The 27,086-nt window shown below is 31.2% G+C and overlaps 1 protein-coding gene across 2 annotated transcripts in view; it reads left to right on the top strand.

The window, feature by feature from the left end:
* Window positions 1–27,086, top strand: part of LOC111415928 (Zinc/iron regulated transporter-related protein 48C) — a 62,475-nt gene that overhangs the window by 34,048 nt on the left and 1,341 nt on the right. For both annotated transcript variants that reach the window (XM_023047829.2, XM_023047830.2), the window contains exons 5-6: window positions 17,357–17,455; window positions 17,929–18,087. In XM_023047829.2, coding sequence (XP_022903597.1) covers window positions 17,357–17,455; window positions 17,929–18,087 — 258 coding nt within the window. The remainder of the gene's footprint in view (window positions 1–17,356; window positions 17,456–17,928; window positions 18,088–27,086) is intronic.

The following is a 27,086-nucleotide window of genomic DNA, read 5'->3' on the forward strand; positions in this document are numbered from 1 at the left end:
TTAATTCCAATATTAATCGAGATATAAGCAACTTCCGGTTTGAAATGTCAATGTCATTTTGACATATTCTTAATTTTTATAAAATTTCTTAATATTTGTCACAAAAACAAAAATATAATAAAAAAATCAAAAATTAAGGTTGGTATTAATATTTAAAAATTAAATTGCTATCTTCATTGTTGCTAACTTCGGGTTTAATGTTTTTTATTCTAACTTTTTTGTTTTTTGAGATAAGTGCGTCATCTTTGGACTCATTTTAAAGGTTTTTTAATGGAGATGACAAATATGTCAAAATTGACGTTGACGTTTCAAACCGGAAGTGCTTGTATTTCGATTAATATCAAAGTTAAATATGTCGAGTTTGGACTCATTTTAAAGGTTATTTTATGAAGATTATGAATACAATAATAAAATTAAAGTTGACATTGATAATTGAAAGTTTTTTTCACGACTAAACCCGAATGTTTCTAGTTCTCGTTTTAGTTTTAGTTCAATAAAAATATACAACATAGTAATTCTTATGCTAACTAGCACTGCCACTAGAACTAATGCTAGACCGGGAACTAGAAACCTCAAAAACCTCACAAAAGTAATCGTACAGTTCTAAATGTTGCAATGAACGATGAAATGTGCGTAGTACTAGTACGTCGTAGCTCCTCCATTCGATTTTAGTAAAGCGTTAGTGATAGTACTAGTGCAAACCTAGAACTAACACTAGACCGAGAACTAGAAACATTCGGATTTAGTCCCACATCTCTCAAGACGGCTAAACCCAAATGATTCTAGTTCTAGATCTTGTTTTAGCGATAGTTTTAGTTTTAGTGCAATAAAAATATGCAACATAGTGATATCTTATGATATCCAGCGCTACCTACCGCTGTCGTTTGTAAAATGGATAAGATCAGAGATGTTAATCTATTTGTGGAGTCTCTGAAGATGGCCAAGGGTCGAAACTAGTTAGACTTAAATTCTACAGTGTGTCCGTAAAGTAACGGATATAGGCGATAAAATCGTTAAAAACGGTTTATGGAAAAATTCCTGAAACGGGTCTAAAGATTTAAATTTTTTACAATTTTCTGGTGTAGATTTTAATTTTTTCAAATGGCAATCCCCCATTTTTATTACGGAATATGACAGAGGATTTTGTTCTGAATCCAGTACAGTCAATATTAACATTGGTTACATAAGAAAACTTTTGAGAAAAATTACTTTAAAGTTTAACTATTCAAATTTACATAACATGATAAAAATAGCAGTAGCCACGAGTAACTATGGTAACCAATCACTTTAAACAATTTCCTAAGTATTAAAAAATGGTTTAGTAAGTAGTTGACATCTTTAATACAACATATATTGATCATCAACTCATTAGCTAAAGTATGGTAAGCCTAGCTATGAGCAAATTAAAACCATGGACATCCCTTGAAGCATTTTTCGAAGTGTGGCGCTTACCAAATGTTTCAGGGGAGGTTAAACAAAACGTAGTGTTAGCTGGGCAAGAAACCCTTCATGTTGCTTCTTACTGTAAGGGATATTGGGTCTAATTTGGACATTAGTAAATCAAAGGTTCACAAAATTTTAAAACTCGCAAAATATCATTCCTATCAAGTCGTAGTTTAGGCGAATAAGTAAATAGACAAAATTGTCGATATTGGGCTACCCAAAATTCATATTTGGCAAGAAAGTCACACTCAATATCCGCAAAAGATCAATGTGAAGAAACCTTAACTGGAGAGAGATGTTTAGGTTTTTTCAAAACGATATCATTCCTTTCATAACATCCAGATTTTCCGATAATATTGACCCAAGCCAATTCCAACAAGATGGCGTGCCACCACACTTCAACAAGCTATACTAAATCACTTTTTGACACTTAGGAAATTGTTTAAAATCATTGGTTACCATAGTTACTCATGGCTACTGCTATTTTTATCATGTGTTGCAAATTTGAATAGTTAAACTTTAAAAATGGGGTATTGCCATTTGAAAAAAGTATCGATGACGTCATAACTCGTTGAAAAATGGCGGTGAAAATTTAAATCTTTAGACCCGTTTCAGGGATTTTTTCATAAATCGTTTTCAATGATTTTATCGCCTATATCCGTTACTTTACGGACGCACTGTACAGGCTGTCCCAATTTCGATGTCCGCATAGGCTATCTCCGAAACTAAAAGAGATAGAAAAAAAGTAGCTTACATGTCATGATCTCGTTTTTCGAGAAAATGCTAATGCCGAAAACTCCGAACAGCTATCGTCTTTTGTTTTCGTCCTATCGGCAAAAACTGAAAATTATGCGAAAACGACAATCGCGAATATCTCACTTATTATCAAAGATGGAGTATTATAAATAAAACATTATATGGGCGTAGGTAGAATTTTTTTCCCATCTTTTATTTTCGAGATTTTTGACGTAACTTTATTTTTTTAAATGGAAACCATAGTTGGCTATGACCTAAAATAATTTGTGGGGTATATTTCTTATAGTTATTGAATAATTAACAAAAATTCATTTTGTTCTATCTAAAACTAATGTATGTATTTAAAAGTTAATGTTGCTATGGTGATAACCATACATACTATGATGGAACATAATGTATCAAATAATTGCCAAAGGTTGTATTTAAAAATTCGATAACAACTCTGGCATTATGAGCTGGTATGATGCACCAGCATGTTAGGTGTCAAAGTATAACAAAACTAAATAAAACTTTACAATGAACTTCAAAAATTATGAAAATGTAATATGACGGAATTATATTTCACAAGGTGTTCGGAAAGAAGACAACCGCACGTAAGAACCTTCAGCCGGTTAGCAGAAAATTTAATAGATTTTTGGTCCATCCCCAAACCATGTGCAAAAACATACCAAAATGGCCTGCAAGAGGATGAAGTCAATGTGTTGGCTTCACTTGCGATAAATCCATCAACATCTTGCAGAGAAAGTGAACAAGACGTCTGACCCAAAAACCGCTGCTTCCGAATATGAAAGAAAAATATGTATAAACCATACAAAGCGGGCCTAACTCATTATTTACGTGCAGGAGATGTCAATCTAAGATTAGAATTTTGTGGATGATATTTAGAAAAATTAAATAATTTGCTGTTTGTTCAAAATGTCATCTGGACCAATGAAGTCTCTGAGTGTTCAAAGAAGGTTGAGGTTCAATGTATGGTGTTCCCTTTTAGATAATAGAATGTTGGCATATAGTATCTACCATAAAAACTTAAACTCAGGTAATACCTCAATATATCAAGGCAGCACATTGTGCCTCGACAATTTGCCATTAAATAAGTCTCAAATGATATATTTTCAATATGACGGAGCACCAGCACATAATGCCAGAGTTGTCAGTGAATTTTTAAATACTACTACAAACTTTGGCAATAATTGGAAACAATGGGCACGTTCAGCCGGTGTCAACTGTTAAGTTGCTATATTAGCAGTCGCGGCTGAACGATATGCTAAGTCAGCGCTGTTACGCAGCAGTTTAGTAAATATCTCAGCGTAAGTAATCTGCGCTTAGTTTGTCAGCGGTTGTGAAATTCTAGGTTAGGATTAATATTTTTTGTTTCTCCCCTTTAATTTTGAAAACTGGCAGAACTGTATAAAATGAAATGAGCCTTAAAATCAACATCATCATCCATTATCTCTTGTAATAACACAAAATTTTCAAAAATATTATTGTTGGCCATAGTTTTAGGTTATGCTGAACTGCTAATTCTCAATTGCTTGTTCAGCCGATTTCGTCCCGCTGTATTAAAGCTCATACAACTAGCTGACTGATTTAATTCAACTGTTGACACCTGCTGAACGTACCCAATGTTTTTCATCGTGGCATTGTTATCACCATAACAACATTAAGTTTTAAATACATACAATAGTTTTAGAAAGAACAAAAAAAATTGATACATTATGCTCCATCATAGTATGTATGGTTATCACCATAGCAACATTAACTTTTAAATACATACATTAGTTTTAGATAGAACAAAATGAATTTTTGTTAATTATTCAATAACTATAAGAAATATACCCCACAAACTATATATATTTGTTATCAGAAGAAAATAACAAATTATTTTAGGTCATAGCCAACTATGGTTTCCATTTAAAAAAATAAAGTTATATCTCAAATCTCGAAAATAAAAGATGGGAAAAAAATTCTACCTACGCCACTGAATTCTTCGTAAAAAGTTGCCCATATAATGTTTTATTTATAATACTCCATCTTTGATAATAAGTGAGATATTCGTTTTTGCAAAATTTTCAGTTTTTGCCGATGGGGCGAAAACAAAAGACAATAGCTGTTCGGAGTTTTCGGCATTAGCATTTTCTCGAAAAACGAGATCATGACATGTAAGCTACTTTTTTTCTATCTCTTTTAGTTTCGGAGATAGCCTATGTGGACATCGAAATTGGGACACCCTGTATACAGGGTGTGTCTGAATGACTGCAACAAACTTCAAGGGGTGATTAGTGAGTTTTAAGGGTACTTTGATATATGAACCATGGGCGACTTCGGCTCCCCTAAGGAGCTGCACCCCTCCAAAAATAGCGGAAAATTTTGGTTTAATTTGTTTTTCTCAAAAACCATAAATAGGTCAATAGTCAAAACGTGCCATAATAGGGCACGTTTTGACCCTATTTGTACTTTAAACCTACCCTTCTAAACTACTAAACGTAACCACCCCCGTTCAATTTATACCTAAATTTTTATTATGAAGATGATAAATACATTGGAGGCGTCAGTTTGGGCACGTCATTCAGATATACCCTGTATATATAAATTAATATAAGCAATGAGAATTTTTTTTGGAAATTAGTTATTAAGCGAATATTGTGCAAAGAAGAGAGAGAAAGAGTACATGACCTAATGACGGGATTCGAGCACGAACGCGAGGAATGCGCGCCGCGGCGCGGTTGTTCCCAGAAGCGGCGACGGCGGCAGTGGCGGCCGCCGCGGATTTGCGGACAGTTAGAATGACATGTGCGGGGTCGACGACCGAAACGCCTGCGCATTCCGCCGCGAGGGCTCCATAACACATTCAAGATCAAAATAAAAATCAAAAATACTTCAAAAACTTCATTTTTACAACTTTACATATACCATACGCCACACCGTATATATAATCAATTTTGGACATCTTCAATCAAAAACAGAGAATCAAGAATATATATTTGATATTTGAATTAATTTTATAGGATGTGTGTAGAAATTTTTGATTCGTTAAAATAAATACAATTCGTTTTTTAATGTTTCTTGAAACGAACCGAAAAGACGAGTGTTTCGCCTATTTAGTTAACGAGACAGAAGACGTGGAAGGAAGAGGAGGGTCGCCGTGCCCAACAAGGCCCGAAATAAATAAGGAGAAGAGGGCCCCCGGTTCGAAACGGGGCGGCGTGCGGTGGCATGCGGTTGCTTTGACGCCTTCCCAGAATCGCAGCAGCGGCGGCAGCCCTCTTTTGCTCCCTCCCCCCTCGTTCCCCGAAGAGATCCCCGAAACAGGCCGCCGAATCTACATTGAATGCGGCCCGTCTCTTGGCACATTTTTTTTCCCCTGAGAGAGCGCCGCTCTTCTCTCTGGACGGGAACCATCGCGGAATGCCTTTGTTATCGCCGATTCTCACCGTCTCGTGTTCTTTAAACGCCCTGGCGCTTCGCCCCAGAATCCCCTCTTTCTTCACCCTCAACATCTTTCAAAATCTAAAATGAATTGTTAAAGATTTCTTCTTCTTTTTTTTGGGAATATCAAAATATTTATGAAAATGCATGTCTAAAACGAATAAAATGCATCTTTGACGATGTTTCAAATTTGGCAAGGAATCGAAATATGTAGTAGTGCTTGTCAAAATCATTTTAATCGATTAGAAATTATTACGCGATACTTGGCAACAAAAAAATAAGTTAAAAAAATTAATTGGGATGTTGTCCAGAAGTTTCAAATTTTTGAAAAATCTGAAAATGATGATTGGTGTTGATTAAAATCATTCTAATCTATTAAAAATATCTCGAGAATACTCAACGAAAACGATTTAATTTAAAAAATTCATTTCGATATTTTTTCAAAGTGTTCAAACTTTGCAAAAAATTGACCAAATGTATTGGTGTGTGTCAAAATGATTCTAGTTTATAAGAGATACTAAACAACTACAAAATTAGCCAAGAAAAATAAATTGGGAAGTTTCAAAATCATATTCTGGTATAAAAACAACGTTTTTGAGATTATCTTATTAATAATCAATGATATCAAAAAATGTTTCAAACAATTTATGTTAAGAATTAAATTAGAAATAATTCTTATTAATGTGTTTTAAAAATTTTCGATAATTGAATAATCGATTTAATCCATCTAATATAAAAGAAAGATGTTAAATTCTTTTGGACTTATCTTAATATATGTTATTTTTTTGGATAAATTAATTTGGACTTACAAATTATCTTTTGGTGGAAGCGCCGGGAAATATTTTTTATTTTTTAAATTATTGAAAAAAAAATCGAAATTATTACATAATTTATTTTTTTTTATTAAAATTTTAATACCACAACAATTTTATTGTTTAATCTTTCGTTTAAGAAATATAAAGAAAAGATATACTTGGTATAGTTGTTGATAAAGGTCACTATTACACAATATTAATGAAGATATCGTGTTTGTACATAATCTATATCCGTGATTGCGGGTTGAAGATGGTGTGGTCATCGTCTTTGCCTGGATATCGACGGATGGCGCTGATGCCTCCTGTAGCTGCTGCTGAGGCGGCGCTCGGGGTCAGATGACCGTCTCCGACCCGCCCGTTTCCAAGAACTGTTAACTGCTCAGGTATGCGCTAGAACTGCAGTGTGCAGCCGGTCTCGGCCGATCTCCTCCTCGTCTCGAACGACGCCGCGCCAGATTAAAGACGCCGGCCGATGTTCTGACGTGTGTATACCCACCAAAGAAGAACGAGAACCAAACGAAAATAATCAAATACAACTTACTTTTTCTACAATTATTTCTCATTTATAAATAGGAAGGGTTTTACGCCCGGTACTAATTGAACTAACACTCTTTTGAATAAGTATTTAACTTTTCGGATGCCACGTTGCAATCTTGTTCAGAAACAATTTCGAAGTGTTCAAAATATAAAATAACTTGGTATTGAATAACAACTAAAACTAGAGTTTAGCCAATTGTCTCGCAAGACGGCTACAACTCGAATGATTTTAGTTCTCATAATAGTGCTAGTGCAATACTAGAATTAACACTAGACCCAGAACTAGAAACATTCGGGTTTAGCCGCACGTCTCTCAAGACGGCTAAACCCGAATGATTCTAGTTCTAGATCTTGTATTAGTTCTAATGATAGTACTAGTGTAAAATTAGAACTAACACTAGACCGAGAACTAGAAACATTCGGATTTAGCCGCACGTCTCTCAAGACGGCTAAACCCGAATGATTCTAGTTCTAGGTATAGTGTTAGTTCTAATGATAGTGCTAGTGCAATACTAGAACTAACACTAGAGCGAGAACTAGAAACATTCGGGTTTAGCCGCACGTCTCTCAAGACGGCTAAACCTGAATGATTCTAGTTCTAGGTCTTGTGTTAGTTCTAATGATAGTGCTAGTGCAATACTAGAACTAACACTAGACCGAGAACTAGAAACATTCGGATTTAGCCGCACGTCTCTCAAGACGGCTAAACCCGAATGATTCTAGTTCTAGGTCTTGTGTTAGTGCTAATGATAGTGCTAGTGTAAAACTAGAACTAACACTAGACCGAGAACTGGAAATATTTAGATTTAGCCGCACGTCTCTCAAGACGGCTAAACCCGAATGATTCTAGTTCTAGGTATAGTGTTAGTTCTAATGATTGTGCTAGTGCAATATTAGCCTCTATCGGTTTAGCCTCTAAAGACGGCTAAACCCGAATAATTCTAGTTCTAGGTATAGTGTTAGTTCTAATGATAGTGCTGGTACAATACTAGAACTAACACTAGACCAAGAACTAGAAACATTCGGATTTAGCCGTACGTCTCTAAAGACGGCTAAACCCGAATGATTCTAATTCATTCAACTGAACACGCTTGGTCAATTTTGAAAGCAGGTGTAAAGGTGGACTTGGCGAATGCAGTGAAAAATATTTTGGAAGGAAACAGAATTGAAAATTAGAACATATAATTAAAAACAATATTGCCAAAATTAATGTAACTAACTGTAACAGGTTTATAACCGGAATTCAAAAGCACATCACATCTATTTTAAACATGGAGGATGTCACCTTTTGAGTTAACAATAGTGTTTATTACCAAGTATAAAATTATGCGTTTAAAACGTTAATCACGAATCAAAGATTGTTTTGTTACATTATTGAATGCCAAATTGATGTTGATTAATGTCATTTTGATTTTGATTAATGCCAATTTGATTATGACAGTTGCCAAATTGGTTTTGTTTAATACCATAGCTTTGTTCGTTGGGACTGCACTACTTGCATTCACTTGCACTATGCAGTTTAGTGCAGATGTTGTGTGTTCGTTGGGGATAGTGCAGTTTAGTGCAGTTGCACTCATACTGTTCGTTGGGCCAGGTGCAGTGCAATTTAGTGCAGCCGGTGCAAGTTAGTGCAGATTTTGTTGCACCTGCTTTCGATTAAGTTCAATAAGTGCAGTGTAACTAAAATGGCGGAATATTTGAAAACGTGTTTTGTAATAATTAATATTAATATTAAATATTAAGAAATAAAACCTTATAATAAATAATATTTGTTGTATTAGAGAACACAGTATATTCAATCCCAGTAGAGGCAGTAGAAAACTACCCCTACTTTTTTGACAAATGAAATGACAAACTAAAAAAATATTTGATGTTTGAAGATTATAAATATGTCAAAATTAAATAACCTTTAAAATGCATCCAAACATGACGCATTTATCTCAAAAAACCAAAAAGTTCGATCTTTCAACTATTAATTTAGACATATTTGTCAACTTTATAAAAAGTCCTATAAAATGAGTCCAAACTCGGCATATTTTACTTTAATATTAATAGAGATACAATCACTTCCGGTTTGAAATGTCAACGTCAATTTTGACATATTCGTCATCTTCATTAAAACCTTTAAAATGAATCCAAATACGATACATTTCTCTCAAAAAACAAAAAGGGAAATAAAAAACATTAACCTTGAATGTTTTTAGTTCTAGGTACTTTCTACGTTATGATACTTTCTAGGTGTAATGTTAGTTCTAATTTTACAATAACATTATCACTAGAATCATTCGCGTTAAGCCGTCTTGAGAGACGTGCGGCTAAACCCGAATGTTTCTAGTTCTAGGTCTAGTGTTAGTTCTACTTTTCTTTCAATAAAAATATACCACAATCTAACGTTAAACAACAAAATGTCAAGTTTAATTTTATTATTATATTCGTAATCTTTATAAAATAACCTTTAAAATGAGTCCAAATATGACGCATTTATCTCAAAAAAACAAAAAGTTTGATTTTTCAACTATTAATTTTGACATATTCGTCAACTTTATAAAAAATCTTTTAAAATGAGTCCAAACTCGGCATATTTAACTTTGATATTAATAGAAATACAATCACTTCCGGTTTGAAACGTCAACGTCAATTTTGACATATTTGTCATCTTCATTAAAAAACTTTTAAAATGAGTCCAAAGATGACGCACTTATCTCAAAAAACAAAAAAGTTAGAATAAAAAATATTAAACCCGAAGTTAGCAACAAAGAAGATAGCAATTTAATTTTTAAATATTAATACCAACCTTAATTTTTGATTTTTCTTTTTTAATTTTCGTTTTTGTGACTAATATTAAGACATTCTATAAAAATTAAGAATATGTCAAAATAACATTGACATTTCAAACCGGAAGTTGCTTATATCTCGAGTAATATTGGAATTAAACGTATCATGTTTGGACTCATTTTAAAGGATTTTTCACGACGATTACAAACATGTCAAAATTGACGTTGACATTCTTAACCGGAAGTTGACCATAACTTCATTAGTATTGAAGATAAATATGTCGTGTTTCTACTCATATTAAAGGATTATAAAAATAATAAAAATATACCACAATTTAACGTTAAACAACAAAATGTCAAGTTTAATTTTATTATTATATTCGTAGTCTTTATAAAATAACCTTTAAAATGAGTTTGATCTTTCAACAATTAATTTTGACATATTTGTCAACTTTATAAAAAATCCTTTAAAATGAGTCCAAACTCGATACATTTAACTTAAATATTAATAGAAATACAATCACTTCCGGTTTGAAACGTTAACGTCAATTTTGACATATTTGTCATCTTCATTAAAAAACCCTTTAAAATGAGTCCACAGATGATGCACTTATCTCAAAAAACAAAAAAGTTAGAATAAAAAACATTAAACCCGAAGTTAGCAACAAAGAAGATAGCAATTTAATTTTTAAATATTAATACCAACCTTAATTTTTGATTTTTTTTTTTAATTTTCGTTTTTGTGACAAATATTAAGACATTCTATAAAAATTAAGAATATGTCAAAATAACATTGACATTTCAAACCGGAAGTTGCTTATATCTCGAGTAATATTGGAATTAAACGTATCATGTTTGGACTCATTTTAAAGGATTTTTCACGACGATTACAAACATGTCAAAATTGACGTTGACATTCTTAACCGGAAGTTGACCATAACTTCATTAGTATTGAAGATAAATATGTCGTGTTTCTACTCATATTAAAGGATTATAAAAATAATAAAAATATACCACAATTTAACGTTAAACAACAAAATGTCAAGTTTAATTTTATTATTATATTCGTAGTCTTTATAAAATAACCTTTAAAATGAGTTTGATCTTTCAACAATTAATTTTGACATATTTGTCAACTTTATAAAAAATCCTTTAAAATGAGTCCAAACTCGATACATTTAACTTAAATATTAATAGAAATACAATCACTTCCGGTTTGAAACGTTAACGTCAATTTTGACATATTTGTCATCTTCATTAAAAAACCCTTTAAAATGAGTCCACAGATGATGCACTTATCTCAAAAAACAAAAAAGTTAGAATAAAAAACATTAAACCCGAAGTTAGCAACAAAGAAGATAGCAATTTAATTTTTAAATATTAATACCAACCTTAATTTTTGATTTTTTTTTTTAATTTTCGTTTTTGTGACAAATATTAAGACATTCTATAAAAATTAAGAATATGTCAAAATAACATTGACATTTCAAACCGGAAGTTGCTTATATCTCGAGTAATATTCGAATTAAACGTATCATGTTTGGACTCATTTTAAAGGATTTTTCACGACGATTACAAACATGTCAAAATTGACGTTGACGTTGTTAACCGGAAGTTGACCATAACTTTATTAGTATTGAAGATAAATATGTCGTGTTTCTACTCATATTAAAGGATTATAAAAATAATAAAAATATACCACAATTTAACGTTAAACAACAAAATGTCAAGTTTAATTTTATTATTATATTCGTAATCTTTATAAAATAACCTTTAAAATGAGTTTGATCTTTCAACAATTAATTTTGACATATTTGTCAACTTTATAAAAAATCTTTTAAAATGAGTCCAAACTCGACACATTTAACTTAAATATTAATGGAAATACCATCACTTCCGGTTTGAAACGTCAACGTCAATTTTGACATATTTGTCATTTTCATTAAAAAAGCTTTAAAATAAGTCCAAAGATGACGCACGTATCTCAAAAAACAAAAAAGTTAGAATAAAAAACATTAAACCCGAAGTTAGCAACAAAGAAGATAGCAATTTAATTTTTAAATATTAATACCAACCTTAATTTTTGTTTTTTTTTTTAATTTTCGTTTTTGTGACAAATATTAAGACATTCTATAAAAATTAAGAATATGTCAAAATAACATTGACATTTCAAACCGGAAGTTGCTTATATTTCGAGTAATATTGGAATTAAACGTATCATGTTTGGACTCATTTTAAAGGATTTTTCACTACGATTACAAACATGTCAAAATTGACGTTGACATTCTTAACCGGAAGTTGACCATAACTTCATTAGTATTGAAGATAAATATGTCGTGTTTCTACTCATATTAAAGGATTATAAAAATAATAAAAATATACCACAATTTAACGTTAAACAACAAAATGTCAAGTTTAATTTTATTATTATATTCGTAATCTTTATAAAATAACCTTTAAAATGAGTTTGATCTTTCAACAATTAATTTTGACATATTTGTCAACTTTATAAAAAATCCTTTAAAATGAGTCCAAACTCCACACATTTAACTTAAATATTAATGGAAATACCATCACTTCCGGTTTGAAACGTCAACGTCAATTTTGACATATTTGTCATCTTCATTAAAAAACCTTTAAAATGAGTCCAAAGATGACGCACTTATCTCAAAAAACAAAAAAGTTAGAATAAAAAACATCAAACCCGAAGTTAGCAACAAAGAAGATAGCAATTTAATTTTTAAATATTAATACCAACCTTAATTTTTGTTTTTTTTTTTTAATTTTCGTTTTTGTGGCAAATATTAAGACATTCTATAAAAATTAAGAATATGTCAAAATAACATTGACATTTCAAACCGGAAGTTGCTTATATCTCGAGTAATATTGGAATTAAACGTATCATGTTTGGACTCATTTTAAAGGATTTTTCACGACGATTACAAACATGTCAAAATTGACGTTGACATTCTTGACCGGAAGTTGACCATAACTTCATTAGTATTGAAGATAAATATGTCCTGTTTCTACTCATATTAAAGGATTATAAAAATAATAAAAATATACCACAATTTAACGTTAAACAACAAAATGTCAAGTTTAATTTTATTATTATATTCGTAATCTTTATAAAATAACCTTTAAAATGAGTTTGATCTTTCAACAATTAATTTTGACATATTTGTCAACTTTATAAAAAATCCTTTAAAATGAGTCCAAACTCGACACATTTAACTTAAATATTAATGGAAATACGATCACTTCCGGTTTGAAACGTCAACGTCAATTTTGACATATTTGTCATTTTCATTAAAAAAGCTTTAAAATGAGTCCAAAGATGACGCACTTATCTCAAAAAACAAAAAAGTTAGAATAAAAAACATTAAACCCGAAGTAAGCAACAAAGAAGATAGCAATTTAATTTTTAAATATTAATACCAACCTTAATTTTTGTTTTTTTTTTTAAATTTTCGTTTTTGTGGCAAATATTAAGACATTCTATAAAAATTAAGAATATGTCAAAATAACATTGACATTTCAAACCGGAAGTTGCTTATATCTCGAGTAATATTGGAATTAAACGTATCATGTTTGGACTCATTTTAAAGCATTTTTCACGACGATTACAAACATGTCAAAATTGACGTTGACATTCTTAACCGGAAGTTGACCATAACTTCATTAGTATTGAAGATAAATATGTCGTGCTTCTACTCATATTAAAGGATTATAAAAATAATAAAAATATACCACAATTTAACATTAAACAACAAAATGTCAAGTTTAATTTTATTATTATATTCGTAATCTTTATAAAATAACCTTTAAAATGAGTTTGATCTTTCAACAATTAATTTTGACATATTTGTCAACTTTATAAAAAATCCTTTAAAATGAGTCCAAACTCGACACATTTAACTTAAATATTAATGGAAATACAATCACTTCCGGTTTGAAACGTCAACGTCAATTTTGACATATTTGTCATTTTCATTAAAAAAGCTTTAAAATGAGTCCAAAGATGACGCACTTATCTCAAAAAACAAAAAAGTTAGAATAAAAAACATCAAACCCGAAGTTAGCAACAAAGAAGATAGCAATTTAATTTTTAAATATTAATACCAACCTTAATTTTTGATTTTTTTTTTTATTTTTCGTTTTTGTGGCAAATATTAAGACATTCTACAAAAATTAAGAATATGTCAAAATAACATTGACATTTCAAACCGGAAGTTGCTTATATCTCGAGTAATATTGGAATTAAACGTATCATGTTTGGACTCATTTTAAAGGATTTTTCACGACGATTAGAAATATGTCAAAATTGACGTTGACATTGTTAACCGGAAGTTGACCATAACTTTATTAGTATTGAAGATAAATATGTCGTGTTTCTATTCATATTAAAAGATTATAAAAATATACCACAATTTAACGTTAAACAACAAAATGTCAAGTTTAATTTTATTATTATATTCGTAATCTTTATAAAATAACCTTTAAAATGAGTTTGATCTTTCAACAATTAATTTTGACATATTTGTCAACTTTATAAAAAATCCTTTAAAATGAGTCCAAACTCGACACATTTAACTTAAATATTAATGGAAATACCATCACTTCCGGTTTGAAACGTCAACGTCAATTTTGACATATTTGTCATTTTCATTAAAAAAGCTTTAAAATGAGTCCAAAGATGACGCACTTATCTCAAAAAACAAAAAAGTTAGAATAAAAAACATTAAACCCGAAGTTAGCAACAAAGAAGATAGCAATTTAATTTTTAAATATTAATACCAACCTTAATTTTTGATTTTTTTTTTTAATTTTCGATTTTGTGACAAATATTAAGACATTCTATAAAAATTAAAAATATGTCAAAATAACATTGACATTTCAAACCGGAAGTTGCTTATATCTCGAGTAATATTGGAATTAAACGTATCATGTTTGGACTCATTTTAAAGGATTTTTCACGACGATTACAAACATGTCAAAATTGACGTTGACATTCTTAACCGGAAGTTGACCATAATTTCATTAGTATTGAAGATAAATATGTCGTGTTTCTACTCATATTAAAGGATTATAAAAATAATACAAATATACCACAATTTAACGTTAAACAACAAAATGTCAAGTTTAATTTTATTATTATATTCGTAATCTTTATAAAATAACCTTTAAAATGAGTTTGATCTTTCAACAATTAATTTTGACATATTTGTTAACTTTATAAAAAATCCTTTAAAATGAGTCCAAACTCGACATATTTAAGTTAAATATTAATGGAAATACAATCACTTCCGGTTTGAAACGTCAACGTCAATTTTGACATATTTGTCATCTTCATTAAAAAACCTTTAAAATGAGTCCAAAGATGACGCACTTATCTCAAAAAACAAAAAAGTTAGAATAAAAAACATCAAACCCGAAGTTAGCAACAAAGAAGATAGCAATTTCATTTTTAAATATTAATACCAACCTTAATTTTTGATTTTTTTTTTTTAATTTTCGTTTTTGTGACAAATATTAAGACATTCTATAAAAATTAAGAATATGTCAAAATAACATTGACATTTCAAACCGGAAGTTGCTTATATCTCGAGTAATATTGGAATTAAACGTATCATGTTTGGACTCATTTTAAAGGATTTTTCACGACGATTACAAACATGTCAAAATTGACGTTGACATTCTTAACCGGAAGTTGACCATAATTTCATTAGTATTGAAGATAAATATGTCGTGTTTGTACTCATATTAAAGGATTTTTAATGAAGATTACAAATATGTCAAAATTGAGGTTGACGTTTTAAACCTGAAGTCTGTTATCATACAGGGTGCCCATTATGTATGGAATATAGTGTATATCTTGGTAGGTATCAACTTTATAAAAAAACATTTTATACAAAAGTTGTTTAATATTTTATTTACCATAATAAGACAGCATTCAATTGTTTTTATTTCAGAAAACAAATGAGCAACGAATAACACTTGAAGTTTTTTAAATGGCAATGTACCCTGTGTTAGGCTCATTTAATAGAGATTTTTTTTCTCTTTACGATGCCGTAAAATTTTAGTACCCTTACATCAGAAAATTTTTGAAAAAAATGTAAATATTGTTTATTAAGAAAATTTAACTAATAACATTAATCTAGATATCCGAGATCGTCAAGTACCTCGTAGTACCTCGAATTATTGGAGATGTACACTAATTTTTCGTTTATTTGTTTTATTTTTTATGTAAATTTAATTTACAGTAATAATTCGAGGTACTTGACGATCTCGGTTATCTAGATTCTGTTATAGATATCGAGATTCTATTAATCTAGAAGATTAATGTTATTGATTAATTTTTATTAATAAACAGTTTTTCCATTTTTCTCAAAAATTTTCTGATGTGAGGATAAAAATTTTACGCCATCGTAAACAGAAAAGTAATCTCTATCAAATGAGCCTAAAGAAAGAATACATTGCCATTAAAAAAAATTTAAGTATAATTCGTTACTCATTTGTTTTCTGAATTAAAAACAATTGAATGCAGTCTTATTATGGCAAATAAAATATTAAACAAGTTTTGTATAAAATATTTTTTTATAAAGTTGATACCTACAAAGATATATACTATATTCCATATATAATGGGCATCCTGTATAATAGACATATGGACAACTTCATGGTGTTCTTTCATGATGTATTCTTTATTAAAAAACCTTTAAAATGAGTCCAAACAAGGTAGCGCTAGTTAGCATCACTGTATTTCATATTTTTAATGAAATAAAACTAGAACTAACACTAGGCTTAGAATTAGAAAGTTTTTTTTTAGCCGTGCGTTTCTCAAGATGGCTAAACCCGAATGATTCTAGTTCTAGGTCTTGTGTTAGTTCAAATGATAGTGCTAGTGCAACACTAGAACTAACACTAGACCGAGAAATAGAAACATTCGGATTTAGCCGCACGTCTTTCAAGACGGCTAAACCCGAATGATTCTAGTTCTAGGTCTTGTGTTAGTTCTAATGATAGTACTAGTGTAAAACTAGAACTAACACTAGACCTAGAACTAGAAAGTTTCGGGTTTAGCCGTGCGTCTTCAGACGCACGGCTAAACCATAAACTTTCTAGTTCTAGGTCTAGTGTTAGTTCTAGTTTTAATTCAATAAAAATATGGAACAGTGATATTTTATGCTAACTAACGCTACCTATCACTGTCACTAGAACTAATTTTTGACCTAAAACTAGAAACATTCGGGGTTAGCCGCACGTCTCTCAAGACGGCTAAACCCGAATGATTCTAGTTCTAGGTCTTGTGTTGGTTCAAATGATAGTGCTAGTGCAATACTAGAACTTTACTAACACTAGACCGAGAACTAGAAACATTCGGATTTAGCCGCACGTCTCTTAAGACGGCTAAACCCGAATGATTCTAGTTCTAGGTCTTGTGTTAGTTCTAATGATAGTGCTAGTGCAATACTAGAATTAACATTAGATCTACAACTAGAAATATATTTTTGTATATTGCATTTGAAGTAAAATTCACTGTTTATGAAAAACACATTAACATGCAACTATAAACTAAACAAAAATTATTTTCTACATTTTCAGAAACTTGGCTATCGGAATTGGAATTCAAAACTTTCCCGAAGGTTTAGCCGTAAGCCTTCCGCTTCACGCGGCCGGTTTTTCGACCTTGCGAAGCTTTTGGTAAGTAATAAAGAAAGGCGAAATTGTACCTTTCACGCCGCTTTCTTTCATCATCCTTCATCTTTCAAATATGAAATTTACAAGGGGGCCGCGTAATAGATGTGTTGAGACCGATAAGAAGCGATCTGTGAGAAGACGAAGAAATCGTTTTTGGTAGATGTGCAATAGGTACATTTCTGACCGCATTCCAACGACGAACCAAGCCCCCTCCCTTCTTCTCATCCTTTCATTTTATTTTTTTTTTCCTTTTTATTTTCGTGAACAGTTTCGGCGGCTCTCTTTTGTACCTTGTTGAGACACTTAGCGTTTACGGTAGAGGGCGTATGTGAAACGAACTGAGGCAAACTGAGTTGAGGCAAACTGAGTTGAGGCGAACTGAGGAGGAGTGATTAATGAGGCACAAAACTCGACCTTGCAGGGTCATCTTTTAAACAATAATAATTATAATTTAAAGTATTTTTTTTGTATTTCAGGTATGGTCAACTTAGTGGTATGGTTGAACCAATCTTTGGCGTTCTGGGTGCTTTAACGGTGGCCTTAGCTCAACCCGTTTTGCCTTATGCCTTGGCGTTTGCCGCGGGCGCTATGATATATGTTGTAGTCGATGATATAATTCCCGAAGCCAATACTAAGTGAGTATTCTTTACCTCTGATATGAAACAACGAATCTTATCATCCCAAAAACATAATAAAACCGTTTTAATCGGCCATAACACCGATACCTTATCGAGTATTTATTTTCTTCATTTTTAGAACGTCAACAATGCAAACTCGGGCGTTTATTAATCGTAAACGACACTTTTTCACCCTCTCCATCTTTCTCTTTCATTCTCTTTTATTCTCCTCTCTATCGAATCGGAAGATAGACTAACTCTTTGGCGATTAGGCGGGGTCGACGACACGAACGTCGTCGTCGTCATCGAGGTGGTCTCCGCGAGAGAAACCCTCTTCTTGAATAACAACCGTTATTAAACAAAGAAATTCGAAATAATTAGAAATTTTTTTAATAATAAATCGGGTTTAAAAGAAAGGTGTAGAAGCGCATTCAAGAAGTGCGTGAAGAAACACGACGAAGACGGAGATGGAAAATGAGAAAGATGGAGGGAATCGGTTCATTGATAAGTTTGCCGTGAAAGAAAGATGAATGGAATAAGAAATATTTTGTTTTAATTTAGGTATTTTCATGAAAACAACGAAATAAATGGTTTAAAGTTAATTTTTTATTATTAATCTTTGTGGAAAGAAAAATAAAAAAAGAGAAAGAAAGAGATATTGGTATTTAGGTCGAAGTTATTGAATCCAACCGACCGTTGATTCTTGTAATTCATTACGGGGGCCCCGCTATTTTAATCGTTGGCGGCGGCATCGGTTGGATTGTTTTGGGTGCCGCGGGGCGAAGGCGTCAGGGGGGCGTGTCCTAATCGCGTTTTAGAGATCGACGCTCGCCGTCGTCTGCCGTCGTCGTCGACGACGACGTCCTTCCAACGATCGACAACCCAATAGCCGACGCGCAATAACAAACAATTTGCCAAATATTGACGCCCGATGCCCAACCTCTTCTCATCATTTCAACAAAATTACAATTTCTTCAACAAACGTTTTATGATTTTGATATTATTAACAAATTTTTCAACGATTGTTGTTATTACGATGAATACGTTCATTTTCATAGTACTTTCTATACCGGGAATTTCATCTAACTCGCAATATACAGGTGAGTTTTTTTCCATGTTTAGTATAGAGATCTCGAAAATTAGCAGAGATAGAGACACGATTAAATAGGAAAAGAATTGCAGTTTCATAAACTCAATTTAATGACCTTTTTGTTTTTTGGATAAAACGCATGGCTAACTAGATATCTTGAAAAAACCGTTTTTTTGTTATATCGTTAGATACCTATGGCTTCGCTATTATTGATTTTAGGAAAAATGTGTAAAGGAAAAATTTGTAGGGTATTACATGTTTAATAAAGCAGTCTAACTGATTTTTCTATTTAAGCAATAATTTTTGAGTTATGACACAAATTTGTAATTTTTCTAATGGAAATCATAGTTGGCCACGACTTTATAAAAAATGCCTTTTCTCAACGATTCTAATGATATACCACTTGACATATATATTTTTATTAATAAATAAATTATAGCCATTTATTCTTTTAATTGAAAAACTGTTCAGGTAGTATGCTATGGAAACAATTGATAGATACGTTTGGTTATGACAGCTTAAGGCAAACGTATGTTTCGTTTAGTTTCTACTTAACGTTGATTGAGGTTTTGTAAATTATAATCAATATGAATTTTTCTAATCAATAAAAGCGTGATATCACTGAGCGTTACATTTTATGCTATAAAAATGCAATACAAGCTGCAGAACAGTATTTTGATCGTCGCCAGCCTTCTCTACCTACTTTGAAGAGGCTGATAATTTGGGTGAGTATGCATCAAGATGCATCGTAAGCACGTCACAAGGCACTGTCGTAAGAGAACTAAAAAAGCATACATTTCATTCATATAAAGTGTCAGTTTCACAAACACTACCCCCAGATGACTACAATAAGCGTGTACGTGATTTATTAACATGTGTGAAGCTGATCATAGCTTAGATTAAAGTTTTGTGGATAGATGAAACACGATTTACAAACTGCTGCTCGTTTAATAGACATAATCAACATTTATGGATGCATGAAAATCCGCACCATGTTCAAGGGAGGAGACCTCAAGTTATGTTTGGATTTAATGTTTGGTGCGGTGTCATTTGTTCAAAAATTCTTGGCCCGTTTTTATGATACGTTAAACACAGATCGTTATCTTCACTTTCTACAGAACGACTTCGATAATATGTTAGATGAATTGCTCCTGCAGACGCGTCATTTGCTTAATAAGCTAGCGGTACGAAATCATGGAAACTTACGTTTGCAAACGTATCTATCAATTGTTTCCATAGCATACTGAACAGTTTGCAAATTAAAAGAATAAATGGCTAAGTATAATTTATTTATTAATAAAAATATCCATGTCAAGCGGTATACCATTAAAATCGTTGAGAAAAGGCCATTTTTTTAAAAAGTCATGGCCAACTATGGTTTCCATTAGAAAAATTACAAGTTTGTGTCATAACTTAAAAATTATTGCTTAAATAAAAAAATCAGCTAGACTGCTTTATTAAACATGTAATACCCTACAAATTTTTCCTAAAATCAATAATAACGGAGCCATAGATATCTAACGATATAACAAAAAAACGGTTTTTTCGAGATATCTAGTTAGCCATGCATTTCATCCAAAAAACAAAAAGCTCATTAAATTGAGTTCATGAAACTGCAATTCTTTCCCTATTTAATCGTCTCTCTATCTCCGCTAGTTTTCAAGATCTCCATACTAAACATCGCAAAAAACTCACTCTGTATAAATACATTGTCCCACATAAAATACAACATAGCTTAATATGTAGTAGTACAGGCAGTTTTGCAAAGGAAAACATTTTCTTGAAAAAGGTGATGTCAGTATGATATTGTCCTTATGTATTATATATAATTGAATGATATGATAAGAAAAGGCAGAAATTGTATGACGTGGTTTTCCTGATGATGACGTCGCGCCGAAACCCGTAGAAACCAAAAAATAAAAATAAAACTTTTCATCGTTAAAGTACTATACTTATTTACTCACATCCATTAAGCACACGATGATAAAAGGAAATCAAACAAACCCGAATGTTTCTGGTTCTAGGTCTAGTGTTAGTTCTACTTTTCATTCAATAAAAATACACCACAATCTAACCCTGGATAATGATTAACGAGATCTAACAATAGATGTGGAACTAGAAACATTCGGGATTAGCCGTACGTCTTTCAATACGGGTTGGGATCTAGGTATAGTGTTAGTTCTAGTTTTACACTTGCACTGTCACTAGAACTAACATTAGACCTAGAACTAGAATCATTTGGGTTTAGCCGCACGTCTCTAAAGATGGCTAAACCCGAATGATTCTAGTTCTAGATATAGTGTTAGTTCCATGATTCCAGTTTTAGATGTAGTATTAGTTCTAGTTTTACACGAGCACTATTACTATGTAGAACTAGCATTATACTTAGAACTAGAATCCTTTGGGTTTAACCACACGTCTCTAAACACGACTAAACCCGAATAATTCTAGTTCTAGATATAGTGTTAGTTCTAGTTTTATACTTGCACTGTCACTAGAACTAACATTACACCTAAAACTAGAATCATTTGGGTTTAGCCGCACATTTCTAAAGACGGCTAAATCCGAATGATTCTAGTTCTAGATATAGTATTAGTTCTAGTTTTACACTAGCATTGCTATTATGTAAAACTAACACTGTACCTAGAACTAATATCATTCTGGTTTAGCCGCACGTCTCTAAAGTCAGCTAAACCCAAATGATTCTAGTTCTAGATATAGTGTGTTAGTTCTAGTTTTACACTTGCACTGTCACTAGAAGTAACATTTGACCTAGAACTAGAATTATTTGGGTTTAGCCTCTCTAAAGACGGTTAAATGAACCGTGAACATTTTTTTTTGAACAATTGTTATTATTGTCAAAATCATAATTCAAACTTCAAAGAAAGACGTTAGCGTTACCAACCTACGACACAAATCACTAGATACGGGGAAAAACTAGTACCAATCTACTCTTATTTCGCCAATTGCAATCCTACCGACAAAAAGAATTTGTACAATAGCGAATATCTTTATCCCCCTAATAAGTTTATCGGCCGGATAGTTATCAGGTAGATTTATCAGTATATTGTACAACCGACTTTAACTTAATTGGACCGCATTATACATCACTTGACTTAGCGACAAATGAATTATGTTGAGAAAAACAGGATTTTCCTTTTCATCTCTCTAAAAATATAAGACATCTCAGAATAGATATGCTCAAACAGCTCCATTTCTATCACAGAACACTGATGACAGCTATCACAAGCACAGAAGACGCCTGGTGACTCATTATATTTTACGATTATACAGGTGTTTCTGTAAATCGCGGCTTAAATTTAATCACTAAAACTAGAAACAAAATGATTCGTGTAAAAATTTTTGAAGAAAATAATCTAAAGTTTGATTTTGTACTTTTAAACTGGTTTTTATTTTATATAGAATTTAAGTCTAACCAGTTTCGGCCCTTGATAATCTTCAGAGACTCTACAAATAAATTAATATCTTATCCATTTTACAAACAAGTTGCTTAATATTTCTTTTTGTTTTGTTAAAAAAGATCACATATCAAAGTGGAAATCAGTTTATTAGTTACTAATTTACAAAATTAAAGCTTAAAAAGTTATAAAAGGAAATTAAGGACGAAGTGTTTGTTATAAGATTACAGGTTAAAATTTAAGAACGCTCTTTTTTAAGAAAAGAAATATTAAGAAACTTGGGAAAAATTCAAGAATCATCATGTGGCTAAAAAAATGAAGATTTTTTTTAATCAATGTGAAATGACCCAAGAAACACGTTAAAAATAAAAAGAAAGTCTGGAAAAGTGACTAACAGTAGATTAACTTCAGTTATAAAACTTCTGTTATATGATAACTAACTTCAGGTTTAAAATGTCAACCTCAATTTTGACATATTTGTAATCTTCATTAAAAATCCTTTAATATGAGTACAAACACGACATATTTATCTTCAATATTAATGAAGTTATGGTCAACTTCCGGTTAAGAATGTCAACGTCAATTTTGACATGTTTGTAATTGTCATGAAAAATCCTTTAGAATGAGTCCAAACACGATACGTTTAATTCCAATATTACTCGAGATATAAGCAACTTCCGGTTTGAAATGTCAATGTCATTTTGACTTATTTTTAATTTTTATAAAATGTCTTAATATTTGTCACAAAAACAAAAATATAATAAAAAAAAATAAAAAATTAAGGTTGGTATTAATATTTAAAAATTAAATTGCTATCTTCATTGTTGCTAACTTCGGGTTTAATGTTTTATATTTTAAGAGCCCACTTTACCAGGTCGGTCAGTTTCTGAGGGGCGCAGACGACGGACGTTCGGAAGCAACGAGGCGGAGTTTATTTTCTACTAGGCCCGACCCTTTATAGATAAAAAAAACATCGTGTTTATTTTATTACGATTCTTTTTCTCGTAGATGTTGTTAATGAAGAAATTAAACGACTTCTTCTAAATATTATTGTTTATTAACAATTTTTCTTAATTACGAATTACAATCAATCTTTTTATTGACTTTCCAATTTATTTATTATTTTGATTTTTTATTAATAATCGTAGTCGTAGCCCACCTTTTTACTACGTTTGTTTTTTTAAGTATTTTGGTTCACAACAATTTACATTACGCAAATATCACTTTTTTAACGCTTTTTTTCGATATGAATAGAATATTAATTTTTTAATAGAGAAATTAGAGAAAGAAGTTGAGAACATCTAAGATTATGGGTTTATAATTCAATTGAATGTAAGGCAAAAATCAATTTCAAATGCAATAAATAATTTTGCGGGGCATAAAACATTTATATCATTTTGAAACGAAAATAACATTTATAACTTCATTTTATATTAAAATAGATATATTTGCAATACAGGGAATGTGAAAAGTTCGGTACAACATTTATAAATTATATCTTTGTTGTATTATTATGCGTTCGTTTGATATACAGGTGTCTCAGAGTAACCGTGTAAGTAATTTTATTTGAAAACACAGGTAGTTACAAAAATTAAAGAAAAAATAGCTGAATAAATGTGGTTCCTTTATGAATATTATTACTTTTCATTCGAACTTTTTTAATATTTCTGTTTAAAAAATGGACTGCATGGTCTGCATCACCTTGTATAAGTAAATGAAATAATATGTAATACCTAATTAATAATAATATTAAATAATGATTGAAGTATACAAAATATGGCTAATAGTGTAATAAATAAAACAGCCCTGACTAGAAATATCTTTAGAAAATTTTAATTTGCCATCGTTGAATAGATGTAAGCTCTTGAAATTCGCTGGACACTTCACTTCGACGATGGCATTTTCGTTTTTTATTGTTTCATTTGGACTTGCAACTAAGAATCCATACATCCTACGGATGAATAGAGCTCAAGAGTTTGCTGGCAAGTTATATTTACTTTCAAATTTTTTTAATGCAAGCCATTCATAGTCTTGGCCATGTTTAGTGTTATTATTTCTAGCAAATTTCGAGTACAAGATTGATTTAACTTTATTTAAGCAAGACGTGTCATTTCTCATCCTACATACATCACCAAATCTCGATGCAGTTAGGCACAGATACCTTTCTTGGATCCATATCTGATTGGTACTTTAGCTTCTGGTAAGAATTTGTATTTTATTTCTGTTAATGCATCCATCTTGCAAGTTTCCAATAAATTCTTCTTTCTTTTATATTCTTCGTGTGAAATGTCACTCATAAATTATAACCGAATTGCTATCATTACCCTGATCGGCTTTCGCTACCTACCTGAATTACTCTGTATACACGAGTATTTTATTTTATTGTATACAATTATTTTATAGCAGTACCACTCCGGATGATGCATCGTAATTGATGTTGTTCGAGCGTTTAGCGTTTACAGTCTTTATTCAGTCTTTATTTACTTTTCCTGAAGCTGTAACTAAATTAATTCTTCTTTACTTGCGTTCTTCATAAACTGCTATGCCATGTCACTTGCGGTTTCTTGATATTTTTGGAATGTTTTTGTTAACATAAATAACAAACACATAACAATAATTCTTCAGCCTGTGTATATCCGGTACCGACAGATAACAGAAACAACAGCAGAGTTTATCTCAATAGACTCTTTGCTTTCTTCAGTGTAAGCTTCTTTTTTATCCCGCACATAAAACATAAAAGAAATGAGCTGCTAAGCCCTGCTTTTGACTCATTAATAAATTTAATGCGAGTTTTGTTGCAGTTGAATGAATTATTCTCCACCATCAGTATTTGGTTCTGCATCATTTGTATTATTTATCTTATGGTATCGCTTTAAATAATGTATCGTTTTAATTTTTACTGTGATGGTTTATTCTTTTTAAATAAGTCCTTTTTATGTGTGCCACAGTTTATACAATAAAATTAATAAAATTTAACTTACCTTTCGGAATGAATACATTTTTCAATTGAATCTCGGTTTATAAAATATGAAATTTTAGATTTTATAAAAATTTATATCGTAAATTATTACCGTCTATTACTCCTTTTTCGAGAACATCTTTAAATGCTAAGGGGTAGTTTTTTAGATGAACATACTTACCCATTGTTTATAAAAACTTTACACAAACTAAATTAAACTAACACTATAGTACACAATAAAATAACAACTATTGACTATAAATTCAAAAATTTTGTTAAATTACACAATCATTAGTAGAAAATCACGGAAAATAAAGTTCAAAACGTACTTTTGGAAATGATTATTTTCTCTACCACATTAAAAAGTAATAGATAAAACAAGGAGCTTCGATGAAGAGAGTCGATGTAAGCGCCGCTCAGTCGGCAAGAGGCGGGACTAACGCGGTGGTAATACTTCGTGGGAATCTTGACGGAAAATATTCATTTTTACGCTACCTTTTTGCAATTTTAGCAAATTACAAACTATTCCTTTATAACTAAAAATTTTGAAAAAATTTATTTGAAAAATATTACTATTTTCAAGTATACTATCATGCAAGCTAAAAAAGAACGACCAAATTGTATAATATTGAGGAAAAAAATCCCTTTTTTTGGAAAACTTTAAAAATTTTCACCATGCGTTATGTAGAATTGTTAGAAGAAGCTATGTACAAAATTTCATCCAAATATTTTCATAAATAATGTATGTTTTTTGTAATTTGCCGAGCTGTATGGTAAAGTAGCCTCTTAACTTTTTTGTCTTTTGAGATAAGTGCGTCATCTTTGGACTCATTTTAAAGATTTTTTAATGAAGATGACAAATTTTACTAAATTGACGTTGACGTTTCAAACCGGAAGCGATTGTATTTTCATTAATATTAAAGGTAAATATGTCGAGTTTGGACTCATTTTAAAGGATTTTTTATGAAGATTACGAATATAATAATAAAAATATAATATAATAAAATATAATTTTTTCACTACTAAACCCGAATATTTCTAGTTTTAGTTCAATAAAAATATACAACATAGTAATATCTTATGCTAACTAGCGCTACCTACCACTGCCACTACAACTAATACTACACCAAGAACGGCTAAACCCGAAACTTTCTAGATCTACGTCTAGTGTTAGTTCTAGTTTTAGTGCAATAAAAATATGTACCATAGTGATATCTTATGCTAACTAGCGCTACTTACTGCTGTTGTTTGTAAAATGGATAAGAGGAGAGATGTTAATCTATTTGTAGAGTCTCTGAAGATGGCCAAGGGCCGAAAAACGTTCCTGCCTACTCATAACCGCTTTAGCAACACCGTTGAATAGGATTTTTAAATCTGCATCCAACAGTTAAAGTGATATAACCTCAAGCAACATACAATCGGTACAATATTAGTTTACATTTTGCGCATGTGCCTATTTCAATACAATGTGATACAAAATTTTTTGTTTTCTTAAATAATCAAGTAAATGTAATTTAAGCCGTTTTGGCTTGGCAACGTCGATATTACA

This window comes from Onthophagus taurus, chromosome 1, assembly GCF_036711975.1.
Source record: "Onthophagus taurus isolate NC chromosome 1, IU_Otau_3.0, whole genome shotgun sequence".
Classification (NCBI taxonomy): Eukaryota; Metazoa; Arthropoda; class Insecta; order Coleoptera; family Scarabaeidae; genus Onthophagus; species Onthophagus taurus.